We start from the raw sequence: 21,998 nt of genomic DNA, 5'->3' as shown, positions 1-21,998 counted from the left end.
ATTATTATCGTCAAATATGTACGAGAAAAATTTGTTTATTTCTTCCCCGGTAAGTCCTTCCTTATCTTGCCAAAATGCTTTTGAACAGCTTATTCTATCTCCATTAATGTACTCAAAACACGTGTCACTCTCTCCAGGTTTTGGGAGGCCGTCCAGGATCTAAAACAGTTGCATCAACGGGCTGTAGCCACTCGATCAAGAGAAATCTGGTCAGAATTCCTCGGAACAGAAGCCACTTGCCCTGTAAATATTGATTCAAAATCTCTGGAAGCAACTAGACTTGCAATGGACAATCCCGACAGGTGGACATTTGATAGAGCAGCGGTAAGGAGACAATTATTAATTTGTTTAATTAATGAGAGGAAGCATTTAGTTGTTTATAAAACAAGTAATTTATTTGTTTTCAGAATACTCCATCAAATGAATGTCATACTAATAAAACTTTATTGAGCTTTCTGAAAAAGAAAAACTGATAACTGCTATTTTTTATTCAGGGTTAAAGAAATGAATATTTAAATGAACAATATTTAGCAAAGTTAAAATTCATTCTTATGAAGTTAAGCTACTGTCAATTTGTAGAACCAATAAACAATAATAAAACAATATCTATTTACTAGTCTGACAATGGGCCTGGTGTGAGCGTAGAACATAAGACCCTAAACAGGTCCAAGTAAGCTTAATTTACTGTTTCTCTGAGCATAAAAATGGGAGAGGATGAAAACGAATTCTGCAATATTTCGTGTAACGTGTGAAATTGAACCAAGTTCATAAATGCAGTTTGAAATAGTCTTGTTACTTCAAAAATGGTAACAAATTATATTTATGCACGCTGATACCAAACTCTCCGTTTCAATCTGGAGCATTGAATAACTATTCATAAGCCGCTATTCCTGTGCTGATTAACATTGCTGCTATTTTATATGTATAATGTTCCTAAGCTTAGACGTGAATGACACTACTGGAACTTCTTATTGAAACCAGAAAAGTTTAAAGACGGGGGGTGGTGTTTTCAGCTTTGTCTTCTCTGATGTGTTACAATTTCACGAGTTTCCCGTAAAGTCAAATTGGTTTATGTGTTTTGTCCGTCTCTAGTAATCTATGAATAATCCTCAAAAGCGTTTCTTTTCTATTTGAAATAACTTCCAACAAGTGTATATATTTCGGAAAAATATTTGATCGGAAAGTCATTTTATAAGGAACTTACAAGAGCAACTTATTCAATAAAGTGGTAATACATCATAGGCAGCGCAATAGCGTTGCCTATGTGAAGAGCGAATTAAACTCGATATATTATCAATTTGAATTAAACAAAAAAAGAAGCTTTTTTAACTGCAAGTAAGAAACGACATTAAAGCTTAAAATGAACAGAAATTATTCCGTATATAAAGGGGGTTGTCCCCTCCTCAATGTCCCACTCTTTACGCTAAAGTTTGACTGTTTCTCACAACTTTACTTTTTAAAACAATAAAAAACTTCAGCGTAAAGAGCGAGGCGTTGAGGAGGGGACAACCTCTTTCATATACTAATATTGATCATGTTCTTTGCTCTCCTAATTTATCTGTTTCGACTGTTTCTGTACATGAAATTGAAAGCGATATATACCACCTACCAATTTCCTTCATGCTTGGTATTTCTCTGTCGCAAGATAATTCTACTAAACGTGGGAATCGTAGATGGTTTACCAGATGAAATTGGAATAAGGCTAATTGGGCTCTTTATATTTCTAACCTTACAGCTTTTTTGTCTAGGATAAAAGTTCCTTTTCAGTTACTTCAGGTTGGATCTAAATTTGTAAATGATAAGAATTTTCTGAATAAACATTATTTTGATATTATATCATGCACGAAGGAAGCTGAGAGGGTGACTGTTCCCGAAGAACGTGTTAAATTTAATACGCGGAAGCCTGAATGGTCATGGGATCCGGGTCTAAAATCAGTGAAAAATAAAGCCAAATTTTGTAGTATTTCAGCTTAAACGGAAAACTAAATTAGAGTATAAAAAGTATTTACGGTCTGCAAAATCTAAAATTTGCAATTTTCTGTCAAGTAATTTACATTGGAAAAATGTGGTAAGTTCAAATAAAATCGATGATTCTTCGAGCCCAATTAGTCCTGCTGCTTGGTGCAAATATGACGACCAGATTTTCAACACTATAAACCATTTTGTTCATGCTACTTTTATGAGGTTTCTTATTTCTGCGCTTCCAATATCACTCCGCCAGAACCAGATCCTCCCAGTTAATTTATTTTCGGTGGCACAAGCTATAAAGAAGCTTAAGTCTAGCTCTATTGATTGTGATGGTATAAGTGCCAAACACCTAAATGTTGAGTGTCCAGCTCTAGTCCAACATTTACAACTTCTGTTTCAAATGTGCTTATGCACCTCGGTTGTGCCTGAAAGTTTTTTGTGCGGAACAGTTACTTCGATCCTGAAAAGAGGAAAGATTCTGACTGAGTGTGCATCTTACAGGCCAATGACGGTTTCCTGCAATATAAGCAAAATTTTTTAGTATCTTCTCCTCCCATCAGTTAATTCTTCGGCATATTTTGGTGAAAATCAGATTGGGCTTTCAGCTGGGGTAGGTTGCCAGCAGGCTTATCGAGTTTTGGCTAATTTTCTTACTGAGGCTACTAAAAAGGGATTCGAGTTACATTTATGTGCTTTGGATCTTTCCAAAGCCTTTCCCAACGCATTACGCATTCCCAAGCTATCTTTTCCCTTTTTAGTCACGGTATCAACATATCGGTAATTTTTCTTCTTAGATATTGGTATTCAAATTCCTTTTTTCGGATTAAAACGGATATGAGAGTTTCAGATAATAAAATTCCAGTTCGACTTGGGGTCCGGCAAGGTGCTGTCCTCTCCCCCTCTATTTTCAAACTTTGTATATCATCTGTCCTTTCCTCTATTCCACCTACTTGCATCCTTAATTCTGTAAATATTTTTTTTATCTTGCCTATGCGGATGATATTCTTTTGATCAGTAGGACTAAAAAAGGGCTCTCTTTGTCTGTTTCAACAGTAGCATCTAAACTTCATGCGATTGGACTTTCCCTTAATCTTTCAAAGTGTGAATATCTTTCATATAATAGTAGTATCACTACTCCTCTAATCTTTTGATCTTTTTCTATCCCGTCGGTTTCTTTATTTCGGTGGCTGGGAATTAACGTTAGTAAAACACTAAAATCCTTACGGACTCTCGCTGTTGCTGATTGCAAGAAGAAAATCCAATTAAGTTACTCTAAAATTGTTACTAACCGAGGTAGATACAATAGAAAGTCTCTTGCTAAATTACACTCGGTTTTTACAGATCATTCGGTTTTGTTTCTTTCTGGTATTTACCCTATTTTTCATAAAAAAGATATCAGTTCAATTCGTTCTTATTATTTCCGGTTATCCCGTTTTCTATTGTATCTGCCTCCATGGTATAGGAATAGGGGTCTCATATATATATTTATAGTTTACCGGATATTGGGTCGAAGCTCACGGAGCTTGCTGGCAAAATACCCCAGTCTACTTATAATTATCTGCCCGCCCACGGAGGCCTTACTCGTTTGCTTTAGTTTCTTGTTTTTCCTGTTTTGTGTAGTGTTTGTTTTGTTTCTTTTATTGATACTCCGCTTTGATTTTGTAGCAGGTCAAAAATAAATTATTATTATTATTACTATAGTTCGTTACCATGAATTGTTTAAAAAACTGTTTCCGCAAAAGAAGCTTTTCAAAGAAAGGCAACGAATATTAATCCAAATTAAGTCATATAATACTTTAAGCGTAAAACATCTATCTAAATAATATTTTGATAGGCAATCCAATCATCTAAACAATATTTCCAGCACAAATCATCATCAATAAATAAACAAAACCCAAAAACAACAGAAACAGTTCGTGGTAACGAACTGTAATTAAGGAGCGATGCGGCTCAACAGTAATCGAAACTCCAAGAAACAGAGGTCTTGATAACAATAGATACATCAGAAGAATCAAATTTTGATGCTTACTCAAAATACGTAAAATTCAAAAAAGTTTAATGCTACCCGTCAATAGTTACGAACCTTAGAAAATTTGCCCAATTTTTGAAAAATGGGGGATCCCCCCAAAAAATCAATTGATCCTAATGAAATTCACTCAATCAGATTCAGCATACCAGAGAACCCTACTGTAAAGGTTTCAAGCTCCCATGTACAAAAATGTGGAATTTCATATTTTTTTGTCAGAAGAAAGATGACCGAAGGGTAACGAGCCCCTCGCTCCCTCCGATTATTCCTTTCTCCAAATGCAACTGATTGAAATTTTGAGATAGCTATTTTATTCAAAATAGTTTAAGACGATATAACAAGGCCTTCGGGGTTGAAACAATTCCTCAGAACCTGGAGGCAAGGATTTTAAGTTACACTCCGGAACATACAAGGCTTTTATGGAAGAGGTGGTCGTATAAACTTTAAAGAAGGCTTATTCAATAGGAAAATGAAAGTTCTAGTTCTCTTTTAAGAGTCAAAAGTGATGGAGGGCAGCTAGAGCCCTCCCCACTGTAGTGTTCACGTTCGGATTGAGTGAAGTCTATTTATTCAAAACCCAAGCACCTATAAAAAATAACAACAATAAGCTGGGGTAAATAAACAATGCGCACACTAAGCAATTTGTAAGCAAGTATTACTGCATCTTCCTTCTTCTTTTGAAGATAGTGCTTGCGAGGTCACATGTCGGGTCGCGTTGGGGGCTTTACAATACGTCCGCTTCTGGTGCGTCGCAGTGTGAGGTTGGTGGTCGCCGGCCGCAAGTATATGATGCCCCTGACAGGTGATATGTCTACCGTGGTGGGCGCTACTGAGGTATGCTCAGCTGAGGTAGGCTTCGCTGACGTAAGCCCCACCGGGGACGATCCGGTGACTGTCGAAGGCGGTGGTAGAGTTGGGGTTTTCTCACTTTCGCTGGTGATGTTTTCTGTTATCTGCTCACTTTCGGTGCGGGGTGTTTGGGGATCATCGGCACTGTGGCCGGCCATGCCAGTAGTGTATGAGTGGCGGTGTGGGATGGGTTGTCTGTATATGTGAATCCTGTTCTTTCTTAGTCTTGAACCATCAGTTGTTTCGACGATGTAGGACCGCGGGTTGCTATGGCGTGCAGTTATCTTTCCCTTGGTCCTTGTGTCATTCGGTTTTCGTTGGACGAAAATAGTGTCTCCAACCTCAAGTTCAGGAAGGGGTTTCGCAGATTTGTCATGATGGGATTTCTGGCGTCTCTTCATGACGTTTCGACTATAGAGGAAGTCCGACTTGGTGGCGACCTTTGGTTTCAGGTGTTGGTACGTAGAGGGTAGGGAGGATCTAAGCTGTCGACTCTGTAGTAGCTGTGCGGGTGAAACAAAGCGGGTGGGCTGTTACGTTACTCTAGGAGAGCTATGTACGGGTCGTTACCGCTTGATTTTTACACAATTCTTTTACATGTTTGTACGGATTTCTCGAAAGGTCCGTTTGCCTTGGGATATATTGGGCTTGAGGTCTTGAGTTCAATTCCCCAAGTTTGAGCGAGTTCGTTGAATTCGCGCGAGAAGAGTTGAGTGCCGTTGTCAGATGTCATCTGCTGTGGTATTCCGAAGCGTGCGAAGTGAGTCTTGAGTTTGCCGATGATTGTCGCTGATTTTTGGTTCTGAAGTCGATCGAATTCGAAATAACGGCTGTAGTAGTGAACCCTGATAAGGAATTTGGCTTTTTCCCATTTGAATAAGTCTACTGCTACGTGTTGCCACGGTAGTGATGGAATTTCTGTGCTGATGAGTGGTTCTCTCTGGTTTTTCAAAGCATAGCGGGCACATATTTCGCATTGTCTGACGGATTCAATGTTGGCGTTCATGCCTGGCCAGTATACCAGCATCCTCATGCATTGCTTCGTTTTTCCATTGCAGAGGTGTGCTGCGTGTAGCTGGATCAGAGTTTCTTGTCTGAGGACCTGGGGAATGATAATTCTCTGACCTTTGAAAACTGTTCCGTCGACTTCTGCCACCTCGCTTCTTATGTTCCAGAATGCTAATGCATCAACAGGAAATGATTTTCGAGTCGATGGCCATCCACGCTGTATGACAGACTGAAGAGTGCTGAGTTGTTTATCATGTACGGTCAATTGAGGCATTTTCCTGAGTTTGCTGTCGCTCACGGGCAGTGTCTTCATTACTGCGTGAACATATCCTTCCATATCTCTCTGCATCTGGAATTCAGTGTCTGGGAGGTGTAGTCACAAGAGTGTGTCAGCTACGGGTATGTCGGAACCTGGGCTGTAGATGACTTCCAAGCCATATGGCAGAGTTTGAATCATCATTCTCCGCAGCCGTGTTGGCGCTTGGTGTAGAGGTTTTGACAGGATGGTTTCCACTGGTCTATGATCGGTGGTGACTGTTACCTTCCGCCCATAGATGTAATGATGGAAACGTTTCAATCCATACACAATTACGTACATTTTCTTTTTCGAGTTGCGAGTAGTTTTGTTCAGTCTTGCTGAGAGCTCCAGATGCGCAGCCACAAATTTTTCCATTGGTTGAGATCTCTGCCCCTAGCCCGTGCTTCGAGGCGTCGACTTTCAAGTCAACTGTGCGGCTGCTGTGGTCAAAGAAGGCTAGATTGTCAGTGATTGACCGCTTGATAGTGCTGAAGCATTCTTCGTGATATGGTTTCCACTCGAACTCCATTTCTTGTTTGAGGTCTCGTAGGGTCTTGTTTCTGGATGAGAGACTGGGGATGTATCGGTATAGGAAGTTGAGCATGCCCAGAAGGGTTTGGAGTTCTTCCATGGTTGTTGGACTTGGCATAATTTTCGATGGCGTTGAGTTTGTTAGGGTCTGGTTTGATTCCTTCTTTGCTGCTCATGTGACTAAAGTATTTTACTTTTTCCATTCCGAATGTGCATTTTTCCCGATTGAATCTCACTCATTTTTCCCTGGCGCGTTTAAGGACTGCACGGAGCCTGTTGTCGTGCTCTTCTCGACTTTTTCCGTATACGAGGATGTCATCGACGAGGATGTGTATGCCTTCCAACCCTTCGAATATCTCGTCCATTTTGACTCTGGAATTCATCTTGTGCAGACACAAGACTGAATGGGTATCTTTTCCATCTGTATCTTCCGAAGATGGTGCTAAACGTTGTGTAGAATAACGACCGTTCGGTTAGCGGCAGTATCCAGTAGCCCGACCGGACGTCAAGCTTGCTTACGGTTGATATGCCGTGTAAATCCACTGTTGCGTCTTCGAACGTGGGGATTGGGTAATGAGGTCGTCGGATTGCTTTGTTTAGATCCAAGGGTTCTATACATAGGCGGACGCTCCCGTCCTTCAATTCGACCATGACCATGGCATTTACCCAATCAGTTAGCTCGCTGACTTTTCCATTTATGTTTAGGGCTTCTAGTCTGTCCAGCTCATCCTTAAGTTTCTGTTTCATTGCTAAAGGTACTTTTCTCGCAGAGTAAGCAGTAGGGACAGCATTTTCTTTTAGGTGGATCTCGCATTTGTTTTCCAGGTTTCCAATAGCTTCGAAAGTGTCCTTGTACTCATTTACTGCAACCGCAACGCCTTCTTTTCCCTGTGCATGTCTGATCAAAATTCTGAGATAGCCATTTTGTTAAAAATAGTCGAGAGACCCTATATCAGTACCTTCAGGGTTAACAAAACCCCCCGGCAAGAATTGTAAGATATACCCTGGGGTATGTAAGGTTTTTATTGAATGGGTGGTCGTATAAGCTTTGGATTGGGCTTATCTGATTGAAAGTTGAAAGTTATATTGCACTTTTTAAAAGTCAAAAGTGATTTGACTGCAACCATCCCCACCCCTCAAGCTCAACGTTTCCAAGACAAATACCCAATCAAACTTTGAGACGACCTTTTTTCTTAACCATCATTGAAAGGTCTAATAATTATGCCTATGGGGATGTACACCCTCTCCTCCTCCTCATAGCCCTTGTGGCAAGGGCTTCAAGTTATGCAATTCGTTCATGGCTTACATATAGTATATGCTATTGAGGAAGGTATGCATGTTTGACCTTTACTTTCCAAAAATACGAAGAGCATTAAGGTGAGCCTTTCACAGAATGTTAAAGGGAGCGTTGAGCTAAATCAATACAGGTTATGGGCACACGGGTTGTCAAAAGGGCGTAACTCAGGAATGACAAATTATATTAATTCGGAACAGGAAATGATAATCGAGATGAACAATTGACCAAAAAGGCAATATTTGCGCGCTACTACTACTACTACTAAAACTGCCACTACTACTATTACTAGCACAACTGCTACTGCTACCACTACTACCATCACTACAACCCCTAAAACTACTGTTTCTGTATCGATTACTACAGAGACTGAGGATATTGAAATAAACATCTGAGGAAATATTAGGGGAAGCGCTAAACTAAATCAAAACATACCATGTACATACAGATTATTGATACGGGCGTATCAGCAATATTTTCTAGGCGACTAATGATGTCAAGAGGATATTTCTGGGGCATCATGCGTGGGATGTTCAACTGACAAAAAAGCAACATGTACCTCCTACTACTGCGATAAATTATGCTGCTCCTACTGGTACTGCTACTGCTGATACGACACTATTACTGTTATTACTGTTCCTATTACTACCACTACTGCTATGATGCTAGTACAATTAAGGCTATGCGTATGAAGATGAAAATTTGAAAGAATATCGAGTAGGAATTTGAACTAAATCAAAACAGACTATGTGCATGCAGATTGTCAAAAGGGCGTATCTCAAGAATAGATTTGGATATTAAGTTGGAACTTTCAGAGAATGCTTAAAGGGGAAAATGAACTGATAAAAAGATAATCATGCACACCCCTGCTAACGCTACTATTGATACTTTTTTATTGCTAGTACTATTACTACTACTACTGCAACAAAATTACTCCAACTATTACTTCAATTACAAAAATTTCAAAGGCTAAGAGTATTAAAATAAAAATGTCGTCAAAAGGGAGTCAAAGGGGCGCATTAGCAATATTTTTGAACGGGTTACCGTATCAAGGTGAAAGTTCCAGGTCATCAAGAAAGGGAAGTTCGACTGACAAAATGACTACATGTACATGCTACTCCTGTTATTAATTATACTGCTACAGCTGTTACTACTACTACTAATACAACACTAATTCTGCTACTGCTTCTTTTACTGCCAACTCAACTACTGTGATACTAGTATTATTGAGGCTAAGTTTATTAAATAAAAAAAAAACTAATTTTTTTAAGCTGAAAGTAAGGAGCGACATTAAAACTTTAAACGAACAGAAATTACTCCGTATATGAAATGGGCTGTCCCCTCCGCAATCCCTCGCTCTTTGCGCTAAAGTTATTAATTGTTTTAAAAAGTAGAATTGTGGCAAAGAGTCAAACTTTAGCGTAAAGAGCGAGGGATTGCGGAGGGGACAACCCATTTCATATACGGAGTAATTTCTGTTCGTTTTAAGTTTTAATGTCGCTCCTTACTTTCAGCTAAAAAAATTAGTTTTTTTTTAATTTTTGAACGTTTTTGAATTAATGCATGTTTGGTTTTGGCTCTCCGCACATAAATTATTAAAATGAAATTTGTATATTAATTCTTTTTTTGGCTAAATGGCTTTCTCTTAGTTTTGATCTGACGATTTTGAGAAATAAGGGGTGGAGAAGCAGGTCTAGTTGCCCTCCAATTTTTCGGTTACTTAAAAAGGCAACTAGAACTTTTAATTTTTAACGAACGTTTTTATTAGTAAAAAATATACGTAACTTAAGAATTAACTTACGTAACAAACTTTCATAATCTTATATTTTTATTATGTATACGAGGAGGTTTTTACCTTCGTTAATACCTCGCTCTTTCCACTAAATCGTAAGTTTTGTCCCAATTCTTTAAGAATGACCCCTGAATCAGAAAGGCCGTAGAATAAATAATTGAAATTACTAAAAATACTTTAGGATAAAGAGCAAGGTATTTATCTTTTCCTAAATACCTCACTCTTTATGCTAAAGTATTTTTAGAACCCCTCATATGCATAATAATCTCTGTTCGTTTTAAGTTTCAATGCTACTCCTTCCTTTCATTTGAAAAAACGTTTTCATGTTTATTTTTCATTGTTTTCTTATAGTAATGCTTGAAAATCCTGCGCCCTTTTCATTGAATTTTTCTTCCCCCATGACAGATTCCTCCAAAGAAAGATCCTTCAACATAGCCCCCTCCCCTCAGCCCCACCCCCAAACAAAATAAAATCCCCCTGAAAACGTCTGTACACTTCCCAATAACCATTACTAATGTAAACACTGGTCAAAGTTTGTAACTTGCAGCCCCTCACCCAGGGATTGTGGGGGAGTAAGCCATCCCCAAAGACATAGTTATAATGGTTTTCGACTATGCTGAACAAAATGGCTATCTCAACTTTGATCCGTTGACTTTGGGAAAAAAATGAGCGTGGGAGGGGGCCTAGATGCCCTCCAATTATTTTGGTCACTTAGAAAGGGCACTAGAACTTTTCATCTCCGTCAGAATGAGCCCTCTTGCGACATTCTAGGACAACTTGGTCCATACGATGACCCCTGGGAAAAAAAACAAAAAACAAATAAACACTTACCCGTGATTTGTCTTCTGGCAAAAATACAAATTCCACATTTTTGTAGATAGGAGCTTGAAACTTTTACAGTAGGGTTCTCTGATGCGCTGAATCTGATGATGTCATTTTCGTTAAGATTCTACGACTTTTAGGGGGTGTTTCTTCCTATTTTCTAAAATAAGGCAAATTTTCTCAGGCTCGTAACTTTTGATGGGTAAAACTAAACTTGATGAAACTTATATATTTAAAATCAGCATTAAAATGCAATTCTTTTGATGTAGCTATTGACATCAAAATACCATTTTTTAGAGTTTTGGTTACTATTGAGCCGGGTCGCTCCTTACTACAGTTCGTTACCACGAACTGTTTGATAAAGGTGAAAATATGAGAGAATATGGATGGCAAATTTGAACTAGATCAAAGAAAGCCATGTATTTTCAGATTGTCAAAAGATGATAGTCAAGATATATTTGGGTATTAAGTTGGAACTTTCAGAGAATACTTAAAGGGACAGATTAATTGACCAAAAGGCAATATTTTCACACTACTACTAATGCTACTACAATTGCTGCATTTACTAGTTCTACTACTACTATTACTATTACTCCAACCACTACTTCGACTGCAAACACTTGTAAGGCTAAGAGCATTCAAATAAGACTTTCAAGAAGTATATGAAAATACAGTTTATCAACAGAACATATCGGAAATATCACAGCAGTGGCTAGTTGTATTAAATTCAAACTTCTAGGACTTGATGTGAGGGAAGTTCAACTGACTAAAAGAAATATTTTAATACTGCTGCTGCTACTGCTACTAGTGCGATTACTATTGCTACCGCTAGCAATAGTTTCGGGGAATTTTTAGAAGGGAAGGTGAACTGAATTACAACACATTGTCTGTATGTTTTTTGTTTTTCTTTGTTATTTTATGTCAAGAGAAATATAAACGTAACTCAAAATAAAAATTGGTTTTCAAAATGCATAAATTGCGTTTTGAAACAGTAAACCTTCGATTTCTTATAAAAAAAAATCATTGCAGAATATTTCAATATATTTAAGAAATCGGTTTCTAGATTTAGAATTAAAAGCCATGATTTTAAAGTGTCTTTCAAGTTTGAGGTGTTGTCTCCCAGCCTCCCCCTCCCATACCCCTGTTCTTTTCTTAATATATATGAATAACATACATCGAAATGTGGTGGAAGCCAGAAATGAGGAATAAACTCAGGAAATATTGCACTTTTTTTAGTATAAAAATTTTTCAACTCTGAAATATAACAAAGTTTAGCTTTTGAGACCACTTTATGACGTAATGGAAGAAAAGTATAAGAGTGACAGAGGCTAAATAAAAGTAAGGGAAATTACTATATATATATATATATATATATATATATATATATATATATATATATATATATATATATATATATATATATATATATATATATATATATATATATATATATATATATATATATATATATATATATATATATATATATATATATATAATTGTCCACGGCTGGTAACCTGCTTCTTACCCCGGATTGCAAGACCTTAAGGACTGTAAAATGACAGTGTATTATAGTGTTAATGAATGAAACTTAAGTTTCTTTTTCTTAGCATTTACAATCCAGAGAATCAGAAGTTTAGAGAAAAATATGCATAATCAGGAAACAAAGAACAAATACTTTTTGGAAAGATTTTACAACTTTTATATTTTCCTTTTGTTTATTTTCCTTATTTATCGCACTGCTCCACTGTTTTGTCTGAAACATTTTCAGCGCAAGTTATTACTGATAGTAATGCTTTATATTGTTTTGGTATTATGTTTACAGCAAAAAGTTCATTTCTATAAGAATTATACGAAACAGGTAGATAAGTATTGACGGCTTATTAGAGTTCATGCACTGTCTGCTTATTCTGTTCATCGTGTTAGGAACTCTGTTAGGGACAAGGTAGAAAGGCGAACCTTCAGTGAGTGGTTGATGGCTACTGGCTTAAAATCGTCGATCTTCTTATTAATTTATGTATAGGTTTTGGTAATTTTGATCCCTGAAAACACTGGTGTAAATAAGTGCTTTTTAGTTTGTTTTTATTCACTGAAGTAGCATGTCAAAAGGCTTCTTGCGTTTTTTATGTTCTGTTCTAATAAATTATTTACTCAGTTACAAAAAAAAATAACAAACTTCTTTTCGTTAAAAGCTTGCTTTTGTTTTATGTACCCTTTTAATATCATATACAGAGTTATTCCAAATATGAAGGGCGGGGCTCGTATGAGTAAGGTTATCCTCATTGTTTTTTAAGCTATGCAATGCAATAAGTTTCATTTTTTCAGGGCCATGTTTACCACCTTATGAGGAGTGATAGTTATTCCAGATTCTTACGGTCCGAGATGTACAAAGAACTTCTAACAGGCAGTAGAAAAAAGGTAACAGAAGATCATTTTAGAAACTTTCTTCCTAGTTATTCAGGGTAAACAGGGTAATTTTAGAAAATAAATAACTAGGGGATAATAGACAATTTCCTCATTTTTTTCTTTGCCGTCTTCAATTTAATATTGTACCGTGCAGCCCCCAAAATGTTTAGGATGGAAGGCTGTTAAAAAAATACTTTAGGAAGACATTAGCTCCAACTGTATTTTGCTTCTAAAAATAGTTAGACGTTTGATAAAATTATCTTGATTTTTTTAAATTTATTATTGTTTTTAAAGTAGTAAGGGGCAATGAATTGTAAAAATTATAATGTTTTTCATTAACTTCAGAAAAAAAAATTTCTCAACTGAAAAAAATTATCACCATACTTAGAGCCCATATACATTTTGAGACGAGCTTAAAAGCTCTAATGGGGCTTATTTCAATGAGATATAAAATGATGTCTATTATGCTCAACATGTGTATCACAATACAGCGACTTATATAGCTTGGACATGTCGTCAGGAGGATCGATGTCCATAGCGCTTTAATAGTTTTAATAATTAGCTTACAAGGGGTAAGAGAAGCAAATGATGGCCAAAATTTTACTTGGATGAGCGGATAAAATGAAATAAAACTTTTGGGGGTTTCTTTGTAAGCTTCTAGACTAAAAGTTTTGAATATAATACGAATGAGGAACAGAGCTCTCTCTGTGTCAGTCTTGCGTTTATTAACGCTGCAACAATTTTACAGTAGCATTTGCAGGTGTTAGGTTAGGCATAGAACAGAGGATGTTAGGTTAGGCATAGAGGCCTTTTGCCTCTCTTCAATCTTTTGAAAGATCTTTTAAAGGATTTTTTTAAAGATATCCTCTGTTCAGACGACAAAATTTCAGATTTACACAATAATTCGTTCTGGTAAATCTTAAAATACTTTTTCCCTCTAGGTTTGATAGCAAAACTATCCGACATTCCATATCATTTTTTTTTCCTTATCATTAGCCAGCTCCAAAGTTTATTTTTCTAATTCCTAGTAAAAAAAAAAAAATACTAGAAATTTAACTACTTCTTGAATTCCCATGGCCTCAAACGCTCTTGATAGCCTTCAGACCCGTAAAAAGACAATAAAAATATCCTATTAAGGATTAGCCTCAATAATAAAAACAAGAATTGTATAATTGCAAATGGATAATTTCTGCAGGTAAAGCTAAAATAAACAATATTTAGCTTAATTGTAATACCGCCCAAAATTCTTTGAATTATTTCTACTTGTTTATATTGTTGCATATTGGTGAATTGATTTCCAACACAGATTTTTTTTTTTTTTTATTTTTTTTTTTTAGCTTCTAATTTTGGTGCATATGCAACAAAGAATATCGGGCATAATAAAACAAGGTCTATAGCGTCTCGATGAGATCCTTTGGAATCTGGCTTGACAGACAGGAAATGTAAGGGGTGCTTAAAAAGGCGTTATTAGCAAAGAGGCTAACATAAAAGTATCTGCTTCTCCTGCTAATAATTTGAAAAAACTTTTTTCCATAAAATAGGTTATTCAAGTAAAGAGCTGTTTTTAGCCAAAAATACACAGAAAAAAAGTGAAACAATCTCCCAAGCATAAAACTACCACAAGCCACCATCAATAAATAAATGAAACTCAATAAAACTAGAAATTACAATAAATTGCTGAGTCAAGCTTAAAACGAGCAGAAATTAACTAGATTAGGGCTGATAGCTTTCATGCCTTCTCAAAAAAACAAATATAATTTACACTTTACTAAAAAAAAGAACAAATAACCGTTGATTTTCAGTTTCATTGACATATACTGGTATTTGTTCCTTAAAGTTTTGATATTTTTTATTTATGAAATTAAAAAACTGAAAACCTTTAAAATATATTCTGTTTTCCGTAAAGCATAAATTACGCTCTGGCCTTGAGAAAACATGGGGTTTTAACTTAATACGATTAGCCATTGCTATGTCATTGCTGGTGTGTCCTTTTGATAACCTGTATCTTCATATACTTTATGAAATTTTTATCTCAATGCTCTCAACCATAGAAGTAGTAGTAATGAGTAGAGTAGAAGTAGTAGTAGTAGTAGTAGTAGTAATAGTAGCAGTAGTAGTAGTAGTAGTAGTAGAATAGTAGTTGTAGTAGTAGTAGTAATAGTAGTAGTAGTAGTAGTGGGGGTAGTAGTAGTAGCAGCAGTAGTAGTAGTAGTAGTAGTAGTAATAGTAGTAGTAGTAGTAGTAGTAGTAGTAGTAGTAGTAGTAGTAGTAGTAGTAGTAGTAGTAGTAGTAGTAGTAGTAGTAGTAGTAGTAGTAGTAGTAGCAGTCGTAGTAGCAGTCGTAGTAGTAGTAGTAGTAATAGTAGTAGTAGTAGTAGTAGTAGTAAAGTAGTAGTTGTTGTAGTAGTAGTAGTAATGGTGGTAGTAGTAGTAGCAGCAGTAGTAGTAGTAGTAGTAGTAGTAGTAGTAGTTGTAGTAGTAGTAGTAGTAGTAGTAGTAGTAGTAGTAGTAGTAGTAGTAGTAGTGGTAGTAGTAGTAGTAGTAGTAGTAGTAGTAGTAGTAGTAGTAGTAGTAGTAGTAGTAGTAGTAGTAGTAGTAGTAGTAGTAGTAGTAGTAGTAGCAGTAGTAGTAGTAGTAGTAGTAGTAGTAGTAGTAGTAGTGGTAGTAGTCGTAGTAGTAGTAGTAGTAGTAGTAGCAGTAGTAGTAGTAGTAGTAGTAGTAGTAAATGTAGCAGTGAGTACAGTATTAGCAGTAGTGTGTATATATTGCCTCTTCTTGAGACGATCTTTCCCTTTAAGCATTCTCTGAAAGTTCTAACTTAATACCCAAATCACTTCTTGAAATAAACTATTGTGACAATTTGCATGTATATAGCGTCTTTTTTTAATTCGAATTTCCGTTAATACAGTAAATGGAGTAGTCTGGTAGTAGCGGGGGTGGTAGCTGTAGTAGTAGAGATAGCATGCAAATATTGTCTTTTTGATCATATCCTTTATAATTTCTTAAATTTTACAAATTAATACACTCACTTATTCCTGTTTTACAAACTTTTGACAATCCTTATGCACGTAACGTTTTTCAATTTAGTTCATCACTCTCCTCAACAGTCTCTGAAAGGCTCACCTGAATGCCTTTTGTCTTCTTAGAAAGAAATGTTCAAACATGCATACAGTTCTCAATAACAGATACTATGCGTAAACAATGAACGAATTGTCTGGATTACTTCCCTTGTCCTGAGGACCGTGGGGAGGTTGACATCCCCAAAGACACAATTACTGGACCTTTCAACAAGGCTTAACAAAATAGAACTCCTAAAATTTCGATCACATATGTTTCGGATATGATAGGCTTGGTGGAGGCTGATTGCCCTTTATTCATTTTTGACTCTTAAAAGGGCACTAAGACTTCCGACTTCAAATTAAACGACCTCCATCTGATCCAAATCTTTTGCGTCAAACCGTTCGGGGCATAACTTACAACGCTTACCCATAGGCTCTGGGGGATTGTGTCCAGCCTAAAGACGCTGTTATATGATTTTCGGACTATTGATAACTAAATGGATATCTCAGAATTTCAATTGAATATGTTTGGGAAAAGAGAATGGCAGGGAGGGGGAAGGCTTGTTGCTCTCTATCAAGTTTGACTCTTAAAAGGGAACTAGATGTATACATTTTCGATCAAATGAGCCTCTTCTAAAGTTCACTTAGTTCATTTAGTGTATTTTTATTTAGTTCAAAGTCCCCATAAAATTACTTGAAATTTTCACCTGAATACCCTTAGCCTTAGTAATGGTAAGAGTGGTAGCAGTAGCAATACTAGCAGCAGTAGTAGTAGAAATAGTAATAATAGCAGTAGCAATAGAAGCAGTAGTAATAGCATGCTAATAATCCCTTTTGGTTTGTTCAAAATACCCCACAACATGTCCTGTTAGTTGCAGCTTAATACTCTAAGCTGTTCTTATGATATTACTGGTTACTGATCTAGTCAACTTTTTCAATAATATTATCTGAAATTTTCACCTGAATACCCTGACACTTAGTAGCAGCAGCAGTAGTGATTGAAAGAATAGTTGGAGTAGTAGCAGCAGTAGCAGTAACAGTAGTAGCAGCAGTAGTGGTTTTAGTAGTAGTACTCAAATTCTACCATTTGGACAGCTTAACACTCCTCAGGTCATCATCCCCTGAAGTTTTCCCCTTAATTCCTTTAGTCTTAGTAGTAGTCGCAGTAGCAGTAGCAGAAGTAGTAGCAGGAGCAGTAACAGTAGCAGCAGTAGTAGTAGTAGTAGTAGTAGCATTTGTAGTAGCAGTAGTAATAGTAATACTATAGGATACAAGTTATGGATTACAAAACTTGCAGCTCTCGCCGCAAGGACTGTCTGGAATGTGTCATCCCCAGAGGCATAGTCAGTTGACCAATTAAATATGCCGAACAAAATGGCTATCTCAAAAGTTTTATCTAATGTGTTTGGTGAATAGGGGGCGTGTAGGGGCTGGTTGCTTCCAATCACTTATATGCCTTAAGAAGGGCACTAAAACTTTAATTTCCAATCGAAAGAGCCCCATCAGAAGTTTATGGGATACCTCCTTCCCTACGAAATGGTTGGGTGAAAAAGAAGTAAAGAATAGAGCCGACTTCCCTCCTTTATGACTGGGGCTTTTGAAACCAGTATTGCTATTAAATCCTCATAAACACAGTTTTAGAATCTTTAGACGGTTTTTTCACAATGGATACGTCGAAATTCTGGTCAAATGGCTGTGCAGGAGGATTATCTTGGGAAACTGAGACGTTAAGAAGGCCGTCAGTAACACTTCGATTGAATATGGACGTTGAAAAGAGTAATAGGACTTGCTATTTATAGTCAAATGAGCTCTCCTCCAACTTTCTATGATTATTCATTAATGGTAACACTGGAGATTCAACATTCTTTACTGGTCCATTTCACTGCGTCGACTATGAAGCATGCATAAGGCCTGCGTCTTAAAGCCCTTTTTCATAATTTGGACCACTTATCATCGGGGCTGCATTTACTGTATCGCACCTTGAGTCACTTTCATTAGTCTTATGACCCTTTAAGTATATTGCTTATCTTGAAATTTCGATGCAGTATTTAATCAGGATTCAGTGCACTCATAGTAAATAGTTCGTCAAGCTTTTGATTGGCATTCGCCTTCAAGAAGGGCGTTATATCTTTTAGTTTGTGGTTGAATGAGCCCTCCCAGAATTTTCTGACCATCCGTTCTGCCCGGTGAGAGCGGGGGGGAATGACATTCATCATTTACATTGAGTTTAGTAAAGAGCGGACAAACATTGGACTTCTACGCAAAAGTAAAGAGGCAAGCTGACCTCTCAAGTGCCCAATTTAACCTCAAAGTAAAGCTTACGGTGTGCCCAAATTGTAAAAATCTGTATTTAATTAATCTTTCAGAAATCTAGGAGATAAAGCAATCTTCAACAAAATCTTAAGTCAGAGAGACCATGCAACCAACTACAACATATTACATTGAACTTTGTCACAAATTAGTTTTGCAATGAATACTTTGTTTTTTTCCTCCCAGGATAACTTAACACTAATTATATATCTGAAAGTTCGTCCAAGCAGCGGAGAACGAACAAAATATTCAAAAATTATAAGGATAAAATTAGGAAATTGTAAAAGCTATATTTAGTAGTCTAAGAATGTTTTCTGTTAAATTCTGAAAGTTGTTATGCTCAAGTCATTGATTTGAGCATCATTAATTCTAGAATTCTGCTCGCAGTTACATACACTTTAACTAATTCTATTTTCTTTCTCTAGACTTCAGTTAAAGGCATCCTGGCCATCGTACCCTTTTCCAACAAATAAACCCAGCATGACACGTTCAAAGGTGACAATTCAACCTCCATTCACTCTGTATACTGTAAAATTGCACTGGTTTGTCTGTCCCCTGCTTTTTCTATTTTTATTTTCTAAGCTTTGTGGCACATTTATAAAATAGTCAGGTTAAGTTATTCATATTAGATTCATTACACCCCTTCCAAGAAAAAATAAACTAAATTATTTATGTGTATTAGTTCATCTGAAAAAAAATTGAAAAGACTGCCAATAGCTAAAATATCGTCGTCCCTTGAAGAAAAGTGGTTTATTATGCCAAAAACTTCAATAGTGTAACAATTCTTATTCCATCAAGCCTATTTTCAGAACAATTTGTCGTCCAAAAATGGTATGGAAGACCATTTTTGATTCAAACAAGAAGTTTTTGCACCTATTAATACCAGCCACAGCCTATTAGGTTATTTATACTGTCAGGAGAACAGCTAGAAATTTTTACTCTTGTAAAATAAAAAGAGTTATTCATGAATGAAGTAGTAGTAGCATCCTCCTTTTAAATCCCCTACACCCCTAAACATTCATGAAAACTACTTTTCAGAACTTCATTTGGATTCCTGTATCTTTACAAAAATGCTGGATCAGCCTATGGGCTTTTTTAGACAGTTCAAGTCAAAGAAGATTGATCCTACCAACTTTAATTTTAAAATAATTACGAGAACATCATCTTCTTTCTGCTTCCTTTTTTTATCTTTTCAAATTAGTATTGAATTTCCTAAGTTCAACCAGGAGGTTAATTTCTTGTCTTGCGTCTAGTTGCGGTACAATTCTTTTTCTTTTTCAATATTGAACCTTTTTTACAGTACACTTCTTGTGGGGGTATTATCTTAAATTTTTATTACATTTACTGTAATTTTTCGGCCAACACAAATGTGGTAAAACTAAAATCCGTTTGACCGGACCGAGTCTCTTTTGGATCCATAACTGGGAGAAGAGCTTTCTAGTTTCAGAAACCACGATATTTAGAGGTAAGTCTTTAAAGATAGGAGCACTGATTACTGATTTCGGTGCAGAGAAAAATTAATAAAGAAATGTAGTTGAAATAGTAATACCTCAGGGTATCACTAGGCTTGTTATATGCTACAACCGTTATGCCAGGAGCACAAATTCAATAGTTTGAATGAAAGGAAATAGTGGTTACGTCTCCATATTTATATATAATCTCCTATCCTCCCTCAAGATCTAAAAACATAAATATAAGGTTGTCATCTGTATTTAGCAATATCACTGGTGTCTAGGGTCACTAAGAGCTAGATTCCCCTCCTTCAATTGAAAAAAAAAAATCTACTTAAAAATTACGTTTTGTATGATCAAGTCCTTATAAGCCACTGAATCGTCCTTGGAAGGAGAGAACCTCTCGTTGGAATCCATAAACTTTTTCGGGACCACCGCACTCGGCGCTAGGAGGAGAAACTCCTCGATATAACCGAACCGGTAGCTTTATCTGTACTCAAACACTGACTCAATCTTTAGAGCCGCACTTTCCAATATTTACTATTATAGAAGATATCTCAACAACATAGGAGAGGACCCCTCCTATAGTAAAGATCGTAGCAAACCTCAAAAACCCATAACTTAGACGAGAAGTAAAATATAGTCAGTGCACGTGGTAAGAAACTTACCATTCCTTTTTCTCTTATTAAAAAACAAGAACTGATAACAAAATTATACCTCTTCCAAGAATGCTTACACAATAGGACCGCCCAAGGAATTCTGAGGAAATAGGGATGCCGGTAGGGGTACGTGATATATTCTGCCAGTCAAGTCAAAGATTTTTCTATGATTTTTTCTATGACCCCCTCCCCATCCCCAAAGACTAAAACTCCCTATCTAGCCAACCCAATGAGTAAGCTCCAGCCTGTACTTTTTCAGAAACAACCTACATAGCAAATTTCTCAGAGACGTTTAGTATTCTCAGCCAAAAAGAAAAAAAAAGTTAAAGGTAGCCAAAAATGACAAAATATATTTATTTAATAATTGGGACCAAGGGTGAAATGATGAATTTAGAGAGGAAGTAATATTAAGTTATCAAAGGGACTTTGATAATTAGGGAAAGGGGGCCAACAATGAAGTTTTCAGAATTAAGCATTTGTTTTTGCAAATGAATAAAACTATAAATATATTGTAAACTTAAGTAATTATATAAGTCCAAATTAAGCATATTCCTTCTTATAGGGTTTAGTTACCGCAAATATTGGTTTTTAATACCGATTACCATGAAAAAGTCCTAAAAAAAATTTTAACGAAAAAGGACATCATGCTAACAACTACCACTATTTTTTAGCATAAATTACCACCGAAATTTTTTAATCTCAATTTAAAACATACCCATGGAGTAAAAGATGTCTGTTGAAAAAAGCTTGAAATAAAAACTAGATCAGTACTAGAAGCTGAAGTGTAACAAAATCAAAGATAGTATGATAAAACCATAATTTTCAGAATTAATGTGTTGATTTAAGATCAGATGAACTACTATCTCGCATACCAAAAGTGAGTATGGAAATCATGTCAAATTGTATTCCAATAATGTTTCAATAAGCTAGTTAAAAATCGATAATTAGTAAATAGGATTATGTTTTGTATTTTTATTTGCAATGTTTTGTAAATGAGCCATTATTTCTGCCCATAGAGTTTTCCAAGAGACTTTGTTATGGTGTGCTTATTCTTAATATAGTTCTTGTGTTAATTTAAACTAGGCAACAATTGTGTGTTTTTGTGTCACAGCATTCATAGAGAAATTAACTTAAAAGACAAATAAAACAAACACAAAAACAAAGCATAATTATGGGTAATTGAAGTCAGTCCCATGTTTATTCAAAAGTGACTATGTTGTAAGCATCCTTTTACTATAAGTTTCTTTTTCGACTTCTCAAATTTAAAGCTGTGAGCTAATAGAAATGCCATAGCCGTCCTAGCCGAGTGGATTAGTGCGCTAGATTTAGGATCTTCTGATCAATTAAATAAAAAAAAACAATTTTTTTTAAATGAAATAAGGAGCGACATTAAAACTTAAAATGAACAGAAATTACTCCGTATATGAAAGGGGCTTTTCCTCCTCAACGCCCCACTCTTTACGCTAAAGTTTGACTCTTTCTCTTAACTCTACTTTTTAAAACAGTAAGAAACTTTAGCGTAAAGA

General features: G+C 36.2%; 1 protein-coding gene across 5 annotated transcripts in view; it reads left to right on the top strand.

Moving 5' to 3' along the window:
* LOC136029198 (regulator of G-protein signaling 7-like) overlaps positions 1–21,998 on the top strand; it is a 139,429-nt gene that overhangs the window by 99,886 nt on the left and 17,545 nt on the right. For 3 of the 5 annotated variants that reach the window (XM_065707341.1, XM_065707340.1, XM_065707342.1), the window contains exons 11-12: positions 138–324; positions 12,914–13,006. In XM_065707341.1, coding sequence (XP_065563413.1) covers positions 138–324; positions 12,914–13,006 — 280 coding nt within the window. Of the gene's footprint in view, positions 1–137; positions 325–12,913; positions 13,007–18,787; positions 18,905–21,998 lie in introns of all 5 variants that reach the window. The other 2 variants (XR_010617993.1, XM_065707343.1) reach the window with 2 other exon arrangements.

The sequence above is a fragment of the Artemia franciscana genome, chromosome 7, assembly GCF_032884065.1.
Source record: "Artemia franciscana chromosome 7, ASM3288406v1, whole genome shotgun sequence".
Taxonomy (NCBI): Eukaryota; Metazoa; Arthropoda; class Branchiopoda; order Anostraca; family Artemiidae; genus Artemia; species Artemia franciscana.
This window is presented reverse-complemented; position numbering and strand designations above follow the sequence as displayed.